This window comes from Cervus elaphus, chromosome 1 (genome assembly GCF_910594005.1).
Source record: "Cervus elaphus chromosome 1, mCerEla1.1, whole genome shotgun sequence".
NCBI classification, from domain to species: Eukaryota; Metazoa; Chordata; class Mammalia; order Artiodactyla; family Cervidae; genus Cervus; species Cervus elaphus.
The window spans coordinates 8,792,862-8,811,491 of NC_057815.1; the positions used below are offsets into that span (position 1 = coordinate 8,792,862).

General features: G+C 38.1%; 1 protein-coding gene across 1 annotated transcript in view; it reads right to left on the reverse strand.

Moving 5' to 3' along the window:
• Positions 1-18,630, reverse strand: part of LOC122682932 (cyclin-Y-like protein 1) — a 37,677-nt gene that overhangs the window by 8,837 nt on the left and 10,210 nt on the right. The window contains exons 2-7 of the mRNA XM_043886319.1: positions 17,503-17,577; positions 15,661-15,695; positions 10,232-10,332; positions 4,928-4,963; positions 2,737-2,788; positions 1,770-1,892 (exon numbers count right to left, since the gene is read on the reverse strand). Of these exons, the coding sequence (XP_043742254.1) occupies positions 1,770-1,892; positions 2,737-2,788; positions 4,928-4,963; positions 10,232-10,332; positions 15,661-15,695; positions 17,503-17,577 (422 nt within the window). The remainder of the gene's footprint in view (positions 1-1,769; positions 1,893-2,736; positions 2,789-4,927; positions 4,964-10,231; positions 10,333-15,660; positions 15,696-17,502; positions 17,578-18,630) is intronic.

An 18,630-nucleotide genomic window follows, 5' to 3' on the forward strand; every position in this document is an offset into this window, starting at 1 on the left:
TCTTCCTGGTCTTTCTAGCGTGCATGTGTTAAGTCGCTCAGTCGTGTCTGACTCTGTGACCCCATGGACCCGTCTGGCTCCTCTGTCCATGGGGAATTCTCCAGGCAAGAATACTGCAGTGGGTTGCCACTCCCTTCTCCAGGGGATCTTCCCAAACCAGGGATGGAACCCAAGTCTCCTGCACTGCAGGCAGACTGCTTCCTGTCTGAGCCACCAGGGAAGCCCCTCGAATCTCTCCATCCCTTTACCTTGCTTTCTCTTTCTAGCTTTCACTACTACTTCAAACAGTCATCTTTTTAAAAATACTCATTTTAAAAAGTCTTACACTCTGTGGTACACCCGATACTTACACACACTGTAAACGAACCATACTCCATAAAAACTAGAGAAAAACAAAACCCTTATGTCTGCTATACTTACCTCAGAAAGGCAAGAACTCTCCTCTATGCCCAGCACTTAGAACCGTGACACGGGCAGGCATCTGGTGCCCATGTATGCCCTAAGGAGTTCCTTGGCAGCACTCAGCACGTGCACCATGCTCTCCTTCTTCAAGCTCTCCTGGCAGCTCTTCTGATTCTGTCCTGGGTTTCCTACCACTCCGGCCACTCCTCTGGGGATGTGTCCTGTGAGTGCTGACAGTCCCCACAGATCTATCTTCTCCTCAACTTTTATTTAATGTACTTTCTCTGCATTTGAACAGCTACACGTAATTCCCTGCCTCTTGCTCAGCTTCGGGCTCCAATCCCATACAGTCAAATGACTGCTAGACACTGTCACTCTGCTGTCTCACAGGTCCATCGGGCTTAACTTGTCTACAAAGAAATGCCCCTCTTCCAACCCACACACCCTCTCCTGCCTGCATTTCCCAGCTCTCCACGTGCCAGCGCCACTCCCGCCTCTCTCAAGCACATGCCAACTGAGCCCTGTACCTGGCTCGCAGCTCCAAGAAAAGGCCTGCGTCTGACCCGGGCCCACTGAGGGGAAGCCTCCTCTCCTACACTCTGCCTGCAGGGGCGCGGGCAGCGGTGGACGCAGGCCCTCCCTCCAGACCATGCAGCTGACCTTCCCCTATGGGTTTGCTATAGGGAGGAGTTAGGCAATCCCAACGACCTCTCAGCTGAATATGATGTATTAGTCAAATGATGAAATCTTACCACAGGAATTCAGTATGGATGACAGAAAGGTCCTCACATAGCTGGAGCTCGGCAGGCTAACCTGAGTAAAGCCTTTCCAAGCACTGCTGACACCCCAGTCCTGGGTACCTTCACACGCCGGCACCAGGGGACAGTAGAGATGGTTAACACTGTTGTCCAAGGTCAGGGAGGTGAAGGCAGTCAGTCTCAATCAAGACACACATCACACTGCCTAGGCAACACAGCCTGAGACTCAGAAACACACTGAATCTACACCTGCCGTGGGCCAGGAAGTTCAGTGATCGCCTCCATCCTACCACCCAGCACACTTTGCCGGTGTGCGCCTGTGTGCCCTGTGTGTGCATGCATCCTGAGGTGTGGAAGGAGAAACCAGAAGTCTCTCCTGCTGCCTTTAACATCAATTGTTTTGTGATGAGAAAAGCAGTGGCAACATTTTAAATCATGATGATTACTAAAGCTCAAATCTGTATGTTTTCATTCCTTTTGATACATTTCTCTTTAATAAAGTTCTGATGATCATTTCAGGAACCTACTTTCATTTGAAAAACAGGCCCATACCTTCTGTACAAGAAAAAAATTTCTAGAGATGCTTCTATTAAGAGAAAAATATATTACCAAAGTCACTATTGCACATTTAATAGTAGCCAGCTGGGCGGCACTGAAGAGAGCATACACAAATCTGTAGATGTATTTGGGTTCAGGATCATGCTGAAAGTACTCCTCCGGAACCCTTTCTCGCTGAAAGAAGAAAAAACACAGTGTTAAGTATCCACTGAAGAAAAATACTTAAAAGTACCCTCAAGATAGCAATCTTCACACGTGGGCCCACGTGCTACTTAAAATAATTTTGACTAGGTGACATATCTTGTAGTCTTTTAAATATAAACAATTGGATCCTAAAGTACCATAGTGATTCAATACTCACTACCATTCATTAAAGAAAAATGCAAGCACAACCTCAGAAAATGTATTTTCACCTTCTTCCCCAAAGAATTCTAACCAAATGCAAACTATTTTTAGGCTCAAAGTCTTGCTGATCATTGTACGTCATCAGACTTTTCTGCAGTCAACTATGAAAACACCTTTCCAGTGTCCTGTAACCAGAGGCTCTAAGAGTGTGCTCTCTTACACAGCGGTCACCAGTCACATGTGTCTACTGAGCACCTGAAGAAGTGAGTTTTTAAACCCTGTCATTTTAATTAGTTTAAAATTTAAACAGTTTTTAAATTTTCTCCTTAGAGGTCTTACATATGTGTTAGGAAATGTTTATATTGTGTGACGCTATGGAAAATCATCCTTTAAAAACCTACATTTTCTGTTGCTTGTGTATGTTTACTTACCTGCTCATTCGTCATACAAAGCGTAACTTGGTTCTTATCAGTCACACCCCTGACACAACATGCTTTTGGTAAAATTACTTGACATAATATGGGGTGGGGGAAGAAGACTTAAAGGAAGACAATCTTGGCTTTGAGCTGGAGGCAATAATTTTCTTCTAGTAATTAATTTCAAAGCAAATCAGCATGAAATAAACACAACTGTAATAAGAGAAAAATACACCTTCAATAAAAGTGACACTTACTGTGAGTGGATGTGATCTCTCATCAAAAATGTCCAAGGACCTATTAGAATCTCTATAAAATAAGAATGTGTATTTTAAAAATTAATTCAGGAGTTACTAGCTTAGTAAAATATCTGCTAAAAGTAGAGAGAGGAGTAGAGGAAGCTTAACCTTAATAAAGCAAACAGTTTTACATATTCTCCTGGATTCTGCCCTTAGAAAGGTTTTCTGACCTATTTTATACTCAGCACACCAAGTTGCATGAAATCTCTTCTATAACCAGCCAGAGCTGCCTTTACCCACACAGACCCCTTCTAACAGGCAATGTTCGTAGACCAATACATTTCCACTTCACTAACCTCACAATGGAATATACAAGAACATTTTATAAAGTGGTAGTAGTAGGCAATAAAGTCTTCTAACTTCAATGAATGTAAATATGAGATTCATGATTTTTTCTTGTCTCCACCCCGCTTTTGTTCTTCATATTATATTCTTATTGTTTATTTCTTCTTGTCTCTTTTAAATAGTTTGAGTTAAAAATTTTAATTGTCTTTTAAGAGAGACCAGGCTTTTTCTTTTAAATTCCACCACACTACTACACTGTGCCCATTTAAACAGTAGTTCTGCAAATGTGGTCTATAGGCCTCTATAGGAATCTCCCCTGGCCCCTCTTCAGAAATCCTGTAAGTCCAAGAGGTCAAAACGTGTTTTATAAGAATACCAAGACATCACCTGCCTTTACCCTGTTTGACACTTAACTATGATTGTATAAAAGCAAAAGTGGGTAAAATTGCTCATTTCTGAGTGTGAATCAAGGCAGTGGTATGAAACTAAATTAGAAGTCATTCACTTATTCCTGGCCAAATGAATGTAAAAAATCTGCTTCACTTAAGAACATCCATGATGAAAGAGTAAAAATTAAGTGTTCTTAAACCTTTACTCTTCTTCTTCATATTCTGAGTAAGCGGAAAGTATGCATTAAGCGCTTGTATGGACTGAAATATGGCTGTGCTAAGGAAGAGCATTTGTAACTTACTGGTAACCAAGTCACTTTCTTCCCCCTAGAACATCATATTTAAACCACTTTTTTCATGAAACGCCAATTGACAGTCATTTTTTCAAAAATGAACAAAGTGAGCCTGTCACTTCAAAGAAAACTCTAAACTATTTGTTGCCAATGATAAAATTCAAACCATCAAGCTAAAAATATTAGGATTTTTGGAAAATTTGTACCTTCCAGTGTGTTATTTATGGTGAGCTTGATTTATCAATACTTAAAGACTTTCCTGATAAGACTGGTAGTGATACTAACAAGAGTGAGTTTTTGACACTGTCTGAAGACATGTGAACCAATACTTTGCAAATGACAATGTATAATATAAAATCATGTACAGATAAAAAGATCCACTCAGTATGCATGACAGATCAATGGGCATTAATTTAACATAGTATCTACCTCAAGTTCACTGATAATGACTTGGAACTCCATCTTAACTAATTTAATAAACTGGCACATGTGGATTTTGGGGACAGTATCAAAGAATATGTCCAATTATCTCAAGGCTTTAAAAATTCACCTTTTCCCAACTATATGTCTGCATGTAGCTGGATCTTCATATTGCTTCTTCAAAGCAAATGACTGAAGACAATGTTGACATGAGAATCAACTGTCTCCTATTAATGAGATACTATCCTCTCCACTATTTTGTTGTGGAAAATGGTTATTTTTCATTAAAAAAATGACTTATGTTAAACACTGGGGTCCCCAGTCAGATGGTGATCTCATCCCTCAGGAGACAGTGTTCCTGTCCTAATGTGGAGAGAAGCAGAACACCTTACTTGCACCTACAGAGCAGAGGCCGGGGTGCTGCTAAACACTCTGCGGCACACAGGGTGGCACCCCACGCCAAAGCCTCATCCGGCTCAGAACTTCAGCAGTGCTGAGGAAAGCCTGTTTTCACATACAGTGGATTTAATTTTTTAAATTTTAAATTTCAATTTCTAATACAGTAAATATCCATGTAAACCACATAAAACTTAAAGAATTAAGAGTCTCAAAATAAAAATAAATGATTCACTTCAATACTGTAATGAAAGGACTCCTAACAGTAAAAGCTTACTCTAATACTGTCCATTGTTATTAACACTAAACTTGATACTGTGTAAATTAATTAGCTGGAATAACAAGACAGGTTTTAAAAGAGCTCACCTGTTTTTTATGTGGTTATATATTTCTAAGCTCACCCTGTGGAGGAAAAAAAAATATTGTAATAATTGGTTTTTATCACATTAGGCCTGAAGACATTTTAAAGGGTTGGTAGAGAGGTAAGACCATCCAGATGCCCGGTGGCCCCCACACCCCCTAATTCAGAGCAGTACCCATAGGTGGTATCCCCCATGTTTTAGGTTCTTTGGCTTTTAGCAAAATTAGGAGACCCAAAATATAGATGTGCTCTTAGAAGACATGTTTGGGTTGATTATTATAATATATAAATTCTTACATATTTCCCCGGTCATTTGTCCTTCTATGCACAGAATCTTTCATCCCATACAAGTTACATCATCTATCCACATGGTTAAATTTAAGCCATACAGATTTTGTGCGTGTGGCTTTTTGTTAGGCACTGCATTTCAGTTGATTCCGTTCGGTAGTCCCCCTAACACATCTATTTTCCATTATTTCTCTAAAAGTAAGTAATACAAGTGCTCCATATCAAATAAAATGGATTTAAAATCACTTTCACACATAATTATTAGAAAATTTAATAGCAAAATTTTATAGTCACAAAATTGATGATAGGCCTAGTTATCCTGAAATAAGCACTGCTAATAAGGCAGCACAATACAACACAGTACACTATTAATGACAGGTATTTCCACATTATTTTAAATAAAGTATTAACTAACCAACAGGTACAAGTCCTCAGATAGTTTTTACACTACTATAGCCCTAAGTTATTCACAGATGCTGTGTATTAGGCAATTAAGGGGTTCTCTGGTTAAGTTATTTGCTTCCCTTTGTTCTCAGTATCTAAAATGAAACTCAAAATAATAGAGAGAAGGCAAATCTGAATTTTGTAACTCCTCTATAGAATCTTAGCATTTGCAGAAAGGCCTGTAACACTGTTAGCATCAAAGATGGATACTTCTATAGTGCTTCAAAGTTTCTTCAAATTGATTTTAAAGTCACAGAATTAAAAGTTACACGATAAAAAGGGCAACTGAACCTAATATGATACTTAACCCATTTTACAAATAAGAGAATCAAGGCTTAAAATTGACTTACTCAACGTCCCACCAGTTATCAGAAGTAGTTCTCTTTCTCCTACCCTCAAAGCAGAGAGTGGTTCCCAAGGTCAGCTGCACACTGGATTACCCGGGACGCTTTAAACACTGCCTGGCTTCTGCTTCAAAATGTTCTGATTTAACTGCATTAGGTACGACCTGGGCAACAGGATTGTATTTAAAGCTCCCCAGGTGACTGCAACGTGCAGCCAAGTCTAGGAATGAATGAGTCAGGGTTAAGATCAGAATCTCTCAGGATGCTTTTGTCTATGAAATCATGCCTCACACATCATTCCTCAGCTTGTCAAAAGGGGTGTGTGTGTGAGAGAAAGAGACACAGGGACAGAGAGGCAGATAGACCCACAGACTGTGTCTTGAGGGCAGGGAGGAAAGGTGGAATTCATGTATGTGTTCAGAGACATACATCTTGAAAAAGTTGCACAAGTGATTCTAATAAGGCTCACCTACCCCAAATGAAAACTAATCCCATCGTATTTTTCAAGATCATTCCTAAAAGCCAATTTGCCCTATTAATTTTCTCAGTAAACCTTTATTTCATCAATAATGAATGTGAATGGTCATTTTTAAAACTTAATGAGAAAAAAATTTACTTTATTTCCAAACACTAAGACTAGGTTGAGAATAAAAAGCATGAAACCTACTTGTCTGAGCAAGGTTAATCTTTAAAACTACTTCTGAATTATATACTGGAACATCAGGCTCTTTTGAATTCAAAAGAAGCTGTGAGTCTAGCCACAGTGAGAGTAGTTTTTAACCCACAGATTTAGAGTCTTGGCTGAATAAAAACATTCAGTGATTACGAGAGAAGTGCCAAAACTCAGGACTTTAAAGAGCAATGGGGCTCAGTTTTTGTTGAAATACGATTTGACCGAAACTAATATTATAAGAAAGTTACATTATTATGATTGTGAACTGGTTGTTTTTAATTAAAGTTAGAAGTTACTGATCATTTAAATAGCTAAAAAATAAAAAGCCTTGCACATTAAAAATTAAATTAAATTTATAAGCTAATTATACTTTTAAGACAGAAAAGTAAAATTAATGATAAGGATACTAATATATTTTTTTTAAATTTTATTTATTTTTTCAGTGGGTTTTGTCATACATTGATATGAATCAGCAATAGATTTACACGTATTCCCCATCCCGATCCCCCCCTCCCACCTCCCTCTCCACCCGATTCCTCTGGGTCTTCCCAGTGCACCAGGCCGGAGCACTTTGTCTCATGCATCCCACCTGGGCTGGTGACCTGTTTCACCATAGATAATATACATGCTGTTCTTTCGAAACATCCCACCCTCACCTTCTCCCAGAGAGTTCAAAAGTCTGATCTGTACTTCTGTGTCTCTTTTTCTGTTTTTGCATATAGGGTTGTCGTTACCATATTTCTAAATTCCATATATATGTGTTAGTATGCTGTAATGGTCTTTATCTTTCTGGCTCACTTCACTCTGTATAAGGGGCTCCAGTTTCATCCATCTCATTAGAACTGATTCAAATGAATTCTTTTTAACGGCTGAGTAATATTCCATGGTGTATATGTACCACAGCTGCCTTATCCATTCATCTGCTGATGGGCATCTAGGTTGCTTCCATGTCCTGGCTATTATAAACAGTGCTGTGATGAACATTGGGGTGCACGTGTCTCTTTCAGATCTGGTTTCCTCAGTGTGTATGCCCAGAAGTGGGATTGCTGGGTCATATGGCAGTTCCATTTCCAGTTTTTTAAGAAATCTCCACACTGTTTTCCATAGCGGCTGTACTAGTTTGCATTCCCACCAACAGTGTAAGAGGGTTCCCTTTTCTCCACACCCTCTCCAGCATTTATTGCTTGTAGACTTTTGGATAGCAGCCATCCTGACTGGCGTGTAATGGTACCTCATTGTGGTTTTGATTTGCATTTCTCTGATAATGAGTGATGTTGAGCATCTTTTCATGTGTTTGTTAGCCATCTGTATGTCTTCTTTGGAGAAATGTCTGTTTAGTTCTTTGGCCCATTTTTTGATTGGGTCATTTATTTTTCTGGAATTGAGCTTCAAGAGTTGCTTGTATATTTTTGAGATTAATCCTTTGTCTGTTTCTTCATTTGCTATTATTTTCTCCCAATCTGAGGGCTGTCTTTTCACCTTACTTATAGTTTCCTTTGTTGTGCAAAAGCTTTTAAGTTTCATTAGGTCCCATTTGTTTATTTTTGCTTTTATTTCCAATATTCTGGGAGGTGGGTCATAGAGGATCTTGCTGTGATTTATGTCGGAGAGTGTTTTGCCTATGTTCTCCTCTAGGAGTTTTATAGTTTCTGGTCTTACATTTAGATCTTTAATCCATTTTGAGTTTATTTTTGTGTATGGTGTTAGAAAGTGTTCTAGTTTCAGAATCCAGATAGGAAAAGAAGAAGTGAAACTCTCGCTGTTTGCAGATGACATGATCCTCTACATAGAAAACCCTAAAGACTCTACCAGAAAATTACTAGAGCTAATCAATGAATATAGTAAAGTTGCAGGATATAAAATTAACACACGAAAATCCCTTGCATTCCTATATACTAACAATGAGAAAACAGAAAGAGAAATTAAGGAAACAATACCATTCACCATTGCAACAAAAAGAATAAAATACTTAGGAGTATATCTACCTAAAGAAACAAAAGACCTATACATAGAAAACTATAAAACACTGATGAAAGAAATCAAAGAGGACACAAACAGATGGAGAAACATACCGTGTTCATGGATTGGAAGAATCAATATTGTCAAAATGGCTATTCTACCCAAAGCAATCTATAGATTCAATGCAATCCCTATCAAGCTACCAACGGTATTTGTCACAGAACTAGACCAAAGAATTTCACAATTTGTATGGAAATACAAAAAACCTCGAATAGCCAAAGTAATCTTGAGAAAGAAGAATGGAACTGGAGGAATCAACCTGCCTGACTTCAGACTCTACTACAAAGCCACAGTCATCAAGACAGTATGGTACTGGCACAAAGACAGAAATACAGATCAATGGAACAGAATAGAAAGCCCAGAGATAAATCCATGAACTTATGGACACCTTATCTTTGACAAAGGAGGCAAGGATATACAATGGAAAAAAGACAACCTCTTTAACAAGTGGTGCTGGGAAAGCTGGTCAACCACTTGTAAAAGAATGAAACTAGGATACTAATATTTTCAAGTAGCATTTCCCAAACTGTTCTGGAAAGTCAACATTCATATGCTAAGAAGACATTATTTAATGTTCCATGGACAACCCCAAGGGAGGTAGGAAGGTCTGCATCCTGTTTCGTTTTTAATTCTCTCTCTTAAATAAACTTGAACATTCCCATGATTAGGGCGTTTTGAACTGTGCATCTCCAATTGTGGACTATGAGGGGCTTCCAGAAGTTGAGGAATAGTTTTCGTCATTGTAACACTGTTCGTGTCTTCTTAAGTATAAGCCTGGCCACAGCCTTGTTTCTGAAACTTCATCTCTTTTTTTGTTCTCTGCTTTGATTGATACAGTGTGTTAGAGATACACATATATAAACAAAAATTAAAAAAAAAAAAAACAAAAACAAAAATTTAATGTGTCTATTAAGTTAAAATCTCAGTTGAACAAATTTCATCTATGGAGAAATTAAGCTTGAGAGTATGCCCCTTAAAACGGTTTTGATATATTTTCCCCCTCTTTGGGGGAGAGGAAGGAGAAGTAAAATTTCCTACAGAAATATTGCAGGAAAAAAATGCACGGTGGGATAAATCTGACCAAGTCCAGTTAAATTTAACTGCAGATTCACTTCAGTGCCAATAGGGGACAAGCTGTTCCTTCTTCTAATGGTAGCTTCCAAACTAGTATACATAGTTGTAGGACTCTCCCAACTCATAAAGAAATAATTTTTTTTCTAGAAACATACAATAAACAGGTACCTCTGTTTCTCATTATGTTCAACATTGTCTTAACAATAGAAATGAATCAAATGAGGTTTACATTTTTCCTGGGATTTCTCACTTGCTAACTGACTTTCCCTTCTATCATGTACTCTATGATTAACATGGAAACTGAAGACTCATATTGAGAGGTCCCTGAAGCCAACATAGAGTTGACACCAGTTTCTTAACCTGATCACTGAAAAGGACAAACCAAACGAATGAAATAATGTATGGCGAGGATGCTTTCAGCATGAAGGGGGTCTGCCACTCAGCCTTGGCAACCTAGTTGTACTCACCATTTTATTGTGGTTCTAAGATTAGGCTCGCTGACTGTGCTGTCATCTGGAAATATGGTTGGGCATGAGCTATACCTTTTAGTAAGCTTCCTTGGAGATACCTGAAGGGGAAGGGAGATAGAAGAAAATGTCACAGTAAGTTAAACCTATAAAAGTGTGTTTTTTCCTTGGTTAAAATGTCAAACGATAAAGCATTAAGATTTTCCTTATACTCCATGAACTGCTGAGTGTGGCATCACGTGCAGCTCCATGGGAAACCTCTGTACTCTCACTTCCACAGGCAAGATCTGAGAAATGTGGTATAAACTGCTGCTCTTGAAAAAGGACCCACAAATGAACCTGGAAAGCACCTATTATAAATTGCCTTTATAGTAATGAGAAAGCTTTTAGTAAGACTTCAGTGTTTCTTCCTTAAGCAATGAAATGCAGCGGAGATTTCTATTTCTATTCATTTACTACAATAAAATGCAATGCTTTATATAATATCGATGTGAGAGCATTTCATTGCAGTCAATGAACGCCAATCATAAATGTATTAGTTTGGGAGACAGTGTGAGGAAACAAGCGTTTTTGAATCAGAGGCTGGGCATGCCAGGGCTGCTCTATCACTAGTGACCTGAAGGCCATAAATCTCTTTGAGCCTCAGTTTCCTTATCTGGAGGATGAAAGGGTATAGCTTTAAGATTCTCTCACAGCCAAGAAACAGACAAAGCAGCTCTGAGAATTTCACGGTTAAGTAAGACTGCCATTATATTACACAAGGGAGAGCCTCAGAGAATACTTTCCACTCATCTCACAGTTTTATTAATTCTACTCTACATGTTATCTGCCACTCATCATGGCACTCTGCTGCCTTGCACATGCTGCTCTCTGCCTGCAGTGGCTTCTTCCTCCTCCTTGTCCCAGCAAGCTTGACCCCATCGACCTCCAGCAAACCTCAGCCAGCAGCCACACCACCAAACTTCTACCTTTCTGCACACTTACACCTCTGTTTCACCACCTGTTACATGGTCTCAACTGCTTGCCTGGTATCCCCCTCCTAAGTAAGCAAACAAGCTCCTCCAGGTGACAGATTCTTACTGCTCCTCCTCCAGCTGCTGAGAACAGAATCTGGGACAAATTAGGAATCAAGAAGCATTTGACCAATTATTTAAGATCGATTACAACTGGAAGGTAAATCATGCTAATGATACACATTCAAACTATCTGCAGTGGTGCTGGGTAGGTGACAAAGAGCTTTGTCAGACCCTCTAGAGAACAAGCTATCTTTAAAACACTTTAGAAGTATCCATTTATTTGTGAAGAGCCCAAAACACAGCCATAGTCAAATACTAAAACAGCCTGAACTATGTGAGGACAATTCTCTTCCTTTAAGTAAAGGCCAATAATCAAATCCCAGTCACTGTCAGTAGCTCTGAGTAATAGCATTCTTTAATACCACAGAACACAAACAGTTTTAACACTTGGTTTTCTTGGGTTTTGTTTACTAATTCAGATGAGCCTTCCTTCCTTCTATTAAAATAGTTTTCACCACGCTGTCACACTCTATCCATCTCCTCCACAAACGCATCAAAGGTGAAACAAGGAGAAAGTCTAGTCAATGTTTTTTTTTAAATACAGAGCATTTAAATAAACATTGCCAGTAGCCAATAATAAGAACTATCCAAATGGGTGTATAAGCCACCGTTTTGCTTGTTTCAGGTATTTTATGGCAAGGCCACTTACTCCTTATTAACAAAAAGTTCTACACATAACATACCTGAAAAGTACCACTATTTGGGAGAATTTCTCCTTCAAGCTAGAAATGATTTCAACTGAAACTCATATATTCCTTAAGCCATCTGGTTAATGTGTAATTTCAGAATCTCAAAAGAGACACAGCATGAAAACTGTTCATTCAAATAGTTATATTCTAAATGAAGTTATCTTTTAAAAGGTCACCACTATTAAGAGTATGACACATTACACACAGTAAAAGTCAGTTCTGACTATAAAATCTACCTATGAGGGGAATAAAAATAGTAAGAAAATGCACCAAAATATAGACTAGTTTGTAGAGCTTTGGCTTTGGGTAACATTTATCCCGTTTTTCTCTATTAAAACTTTTTTCTTTATTATGAATTATATCTGTTTATCTTTGGAAATATTAGTGCTGAAACGTTTAAGAAGTTTAATCAGACGTAGCCCTACAGACTACGGGCGCTCATTTAGTCTATCAGTAACCTACAGACTACTGGCTAGATCCTACCAAAGAAATAGTGAACGCTTCTCCAGGCCTACTCCTGAAGCGATTCAAACTTTTGGCATCTACTATTCACTAAAGGATGGCAGAATTAAAGCCTCTGAGCAAAGCCTGGATGTATTAGCTGCCAACAGGTTACTTTCCCCTCATCTCACTTTAAAATTTAAGGTAACTGTCCTTTATGATTAAAGCCTTATCATCACTGGCTCAAAACCTCAATAAACTACACTGACAAAGATTAATGATATAAAATGCAAATACAAAAATCAAACAGCAGAACCCACTCACTGATAGTTTAATGTTCAATGAAGAAGAGTATTTACCTTCATTCAGAGCTAAGGACAGAACAGATGGACTTCTACAATCTTTACAAGAAGGGAAAAGGCTTACTTAGTAGACTTCAGTGTTAATGGCAAAGACTAGAAAATCATCATACTGGAAGACTAATAAGTAACAATCCCCCCCAAAACTTATCATTAAAAGTCAAGCACCTGTTGAAATTCTGCCTCCACCCAAGTGAATCTTCCCATCCTGCCTACTGCCTCTGAGTTTAACCCATCAAAAAAATTAAGCTGAAATTCACTTTTTTCTTCCCCTTTCCACAAGCTTTAGATGTGTTTATTAATAATTATTAAGACTTTAACTTAAAATTTTGTAATATTCTATGCATTAGCGTGGGGCTTCCCTGGTGGCTCAGTGGGTGAAGAATCCACCTGCCAATGCAGGAGACGCAGGTTTGATCCCTCAATCAGGAAGATCCCCTGAAGAAGGAAATAGCAACCCACTCCAGTATTCTTGCCTGGAAAAGTCCATGAACAGGGGAGCCTGGTGGGATACAGTCCCTGGGGTTGCAGAAGAGTCATGTCTGACTTAGCAACAAAACAACAAGAAGTGCATGAGTGGAAACTACTCCATCCACATTACTGCACGTTAATGGCCAATGTGGCAGGATGAGTAGTCTGAACAGGATTCTTATCAAGGCCTTAGTAGAAATGTGCAGTATTCTAATTGTAGGTATAATAGAAAGTACTGTCTGAGTCAGTATCATTAACTATACTGAATTAAAACTTTTAAACTGAGAATTTACATTCAAAGTATAAATCCAACTTTGAGTGGACCAACCACAAATCTACTTCTTTTCCCACCTTCTTTCAGAGATATCATCTCATTAGAATTAAAAGTATTTTGTCAAAAAAGCTGTACCCAAGACAGGATAAACTGCAGATGATTTTTGATGTTTGAAAGATGAAAAAATGAGATAAAGGAGTAGTAACTGACATGGCATAACAGAGGAAGCACAACCTTGGAACTACAGAGTGACTGGGCCAGGAACAACAAAACCAATCTGGCTTACAGAACCCAAGGCAGGTTCAAAATTCAGAGACGTGGTCGCCAAATCCGTGCAGTGAGGTCTATCAGTTAGCAAAGTGATGCTTCCAATTAGATCTTAACAGACAGCGAGGGACCATCACATGTTTGAGGGAAACCTCCAAGAAGTCACAGATCAAAGCAGGGAGAAGGAACTGATGGGAATGATAAAAATCCAGGAGCAAATAAAAACTTAAAAAAAAATCTTCAACATCTACAGAAAGATGAGAAATTGCATCAGTGAAAAAAAGAATGAAAGGATGGAAGAGAACTCTAAAAAATAAGGTAGACAAAACAATATATTCAATAGAAGGATTAGAGCAGAGTCAAGGAAACCTCCATGAAGTAGGACAAGAAGACAAAATGGAAAACAGAAGGGGAAAAAAATCTGTACAGAAATATTGCTCTAAAATTTTCAACATCTAACAGGAATCCAAAAGAAAAAAATAGAAAATACCAAAGCAGCACACAAAAAAATTCACTAGAAGAAAAGATGTTCTGCATGTTTAAATGCCCCAATAGCGTGACAAGGTCTATACCAAACCATGTTATGAAATTTCAAAACCCCACAAAGACAGAGGGTACTACAAAGTTCCACAGGAGGAAGGAATGGAGAAAAGACTAACTTGGTAATATACAATGTATCAAATTCAATAGATTTAAGAGCAACACTGTAAATGAGAAGACAAGAGGGAAATGTCTCTAAAACTGCAAAAATTAGTTTCGACCTAGAATTCTACACTGTATCAAATAGAAGGAGTTTCACAGAGGCTAGGTCTTTATAAAATTTTTGCTCATGTGCCTTTTTCCAGGAAAATGTGCTCCAGTAAAACAGGACAGAGGGAAACAGAATCTAGGACATAGGCGATCCAACACGAGAGAGCAGTGATGTGAGATCCCAGGTGACTTCACATAGATATCCCAGGAAAACAGGCACAGAGCTAGTCCAGGAATCATTAGTATGTAGGAGGTAGGAAGACAAAAGGTTGGCGAAGAGTGTCTCCAAGAAGAAATGGAACAGATGTGGTTTTCTGGATGGTAAATATTTTTGATAGGCATGTGACAAATGTTACAACATTTGGGGGAAAAAATAGCTGTTAGAGTGAATATAGTCAGGAAATTAATTCCACAGAACAAAAATGAAGAATGTGAAAACAGGGAGACTGGCCAGGGAGCTACTCAACTATGTTGGGCTGTGTGAGATCATGTTTGCTAGAAAAAGCAGAACTGGATTATCCTGAGAAGTGTAGAAGTGCTCAGATTTCATTAATATTGAAGAAAAAGAATGAAAGGTGTATAAGGAGGTGGCACAGAGAACTATATGGCTCAGCAATGAACAATACTTGCTTAGTCATAATAAAGTAAACAGTGATTCCGATTTAACAAAAACTGATGCATGTAAAGGGACCAGAAGGAGGGAAATAAAATCACGGTGGACGAGGAGGTTAAGCTTTCACCTGTTGTGCCAAGAAGTCAATGGACGGTGCTAAAAATTAAATTACCTATTACACTTTTATTACTTTGGTTAAAAACTAAGATAAAAAATTTAAGGCAAAAGAATTTAAGGTAGATCTTTATGCTATAACCATATTATTGAAATTTAACTTAAATGTCAGGACCCTTAAAAAAAAAAGGGTACTACTAAGTCAAAAACCTTTCTGAATATACTTGATAATTAGGAACTAGAGATTCAGAAATTTTATAAATAAGAGGTTAAATGCTAACAGTATTGGATCCATCATACTTTTTAGGAATCATGGCAGACATACTTTTAATTAATCAAACTATTGATTTCTTAACTTTTCAACTATTTACTCACATGGTTTAAATGGTTGCTCTTCCTCTTTTCTCGCACTAAGAATAAAAAAAAAAACTAACTGATGAATTCTGATAAAACTACCATAGACAAATAAGTCACTAATTATCTGATGGATTACCAATATACACAATGAGTTAAAATTTCATTCTGTTTTTTAAAATAACTTCCAACAAAATATATAATTTAAACCACCCAGCAAAATGAATCCTATAAATAATATTTAAAAACTTAGTTTTACTATTTGACTAATACTAACAGATACTCTGTATTAGGTACAAATCAAAGACTCTCCATTTACAAAAGAAAAGGACAAAGCAAATTAGGCCAGGTGAGATATTTAGCTGATAAAAAAATTTACCAGCTGCACAGTATGTAGTATTTTCTAGTTCTACATGTACTTTAGTCACCAGGATTAACAGATGACAACTCCAAGTTCCAGTTTCTGGTCAAGCACCCGTGTCTCTGGAAGCATCCCGAACCACTTATTGGTCACCTACTCAAACACCCAACTTAAAAAATACAGGTTCTTTACACACTGAAAAGTAATCTATAAATTTTAACATACGTGCTGACCTCACTGAACATACATCGACAGCACATAGAACTGTTTTGCTCCAACAAAGGCCAGAAGAATATAAGCTCAAAGAGGGTCTTAGGCCATACACTTTCCCATGGCATCACAAGCACGAATTCCTTTAGACTGAGGAGAGACAGGGGCATGGGAGAGTGTTTCTTTTACTCTCTCCACCGTCTCTCTACAGTGTGAGCAGCTCAGGAGTCTGGAAAAGACTGAGAAATACAGTAATCCTAACTAAAAATAATTGCCTCAAGGCAAAGTACACACACTTTAAGAAAATGCAAACTAGAAACCCCAGGAGCTCCCAGGTTGGAGAACATGTGGTACACTCTGGGCCCTGCCCCCATGCCTGGCCCTCTTCCGTCTGGCTGTTCCTGAGACAGACCCTTTGATAAAAACCAGTAATCTAATGAAAATAAAAGAGGAAAAGAACCCTCTATTTTTTACTGTGCTGCATTACTTCAAATATTATAGAACGTTCACTTCTGGTATTCCTGCTCTCATAAACAACCGAAAAACCTGATCATATATGGCTTTTTAGCAAATAAACTAGGATTTAACATATATTAAGGAAGACAAGCAGGCAAGACAAGCAGGAGTGCAAAAACTTCTGATTCTCATCTTAAAACAAGCAGGACACTGGAAATTTACACAAGGTTTCCCACACTGAGGATAACCTTCTGGAAAATCCCATATGGCAGGCACATTGGTCTGATTACCCTGACCCAGCACTACATCAGGATGAAAGAACTTTGAAGAGCTAAAAGTTCTTATAAGAACTTTTAAAAGAACTTAAAAATTCACATGAATCTGGATGTGAGAGAGGTTCACCCGGTTGAGCACTGTGCAAAATGGTGCCGAAATCACAAGCCTCGACTCCCATACATAACAACTGATTATGAAGACCTAACTGTGACCTAAACCGTGTCATTCATCTTTACCTCATGTGCTCTTGGAGCGAAAGGAAAAGGACAAAGTAGCATGGAAAAACAGACCACAACTAAATCATGTGGCAAGCTGACTGCTGATAAAGAAATAGCAAAGTGTATAAACAGATGGTCTGGGTGTTTTTCCTCATTAAAACAGTGACACCTAAATGAAAAATGTATCATCACATATTAAAATAAAACATCACATATTAAAATATTATCACATATGAAAAAAAAAATTAAACCATTCTAAGTGCTTTTCTGTATCTTCCTATAATACACAAAACAAAAACAGTTTTCAATCTTTTTCTCAGGGGGGGGAAAACACTGTCTTACCGTCCGTTTCAGATTTGCTCCGGAAAATTGTGCTTGCCCTTGGGTGGTCAAAAGGGTTTGATTCCAAAGCTAAGTCTGCACAGGAAAAAGAAAAAGGTGTGACAATTTAGTTGAGTAGAAAAAGACATGACTTTTAAAACAGCTACACGCTGATTTTAATCAAGTTTAATAGTCTTAAGAAGAGCGTTTAGTAATGACAAGAAGGAAACTGTAGTAAAGGCAACAATACAAAAATTCTATTGGGAAACAGAAAAATTGTAGAAATTCTCCATATATGTGGAATAAAACCAGGGCTATGTCTTAGGCTTTTTTTTTTTTTAACTTGCACTTAATCTATGCCACTTTTAGGCAAATCATGTATGTGATTCCCCTCCTACATATTGATTAAAAATTCAGTCACCTCTCTTTAAGCTGATATTACTAGCACATTTCAAGAAGTCTCAAGAAGCAAGTTATGCTGTAGTCACTTACTATCAGATACCAGATCAATCAAATATGCTATAACCAAATGAGCTGCTTTTGGCAAACGTTCTTCAGACAATCTAATGGCTAATTCCAACTACACTCAACAAACCAACTCATTTAGTTGGCTGCCGTTTATCTAGGGGCTATTCATCATGGCAGATTTAAGAGGATTACATAAGAGTTCAATGTTCTGATCCATAGGAACACTTCCAGGATAGTGAGTTTTAACTTTGCCCTCTATTTCCAAAGCTAAACTCTCACTTCTTCCTTTCATGCTGCATGATTAATAGAGGGCTTCAGTAACAGTATTTCCTGGAGCACATCAAAGGGCTGCTTGAAAAAAATTTTGCCCATACCTACATAAAAAAGGTGGGTCTGCTGGCAGTTCACCTTGCACCAAGGTGGGACAGTCTTCTATTTAGGCAGAAATATCAAGCAAGCACAGGCTGCCATGCTGGACAGTAAGGTTGTTGTTTAAAACAAACGTAAAAGCCCTATGGGCAGTTACTTAGTGAAGTCCACCTCAAACCAATTAAACAATCTTTTAAGAAACTGGACCAAGATTTTTAAAGAGCAACAGTTAAGGCAGCATTTCCCAAACCACATAATAATTGGCCTATTTTTAAAGGGGACTTTGGTGGTCAACGTGATTTACACATTATC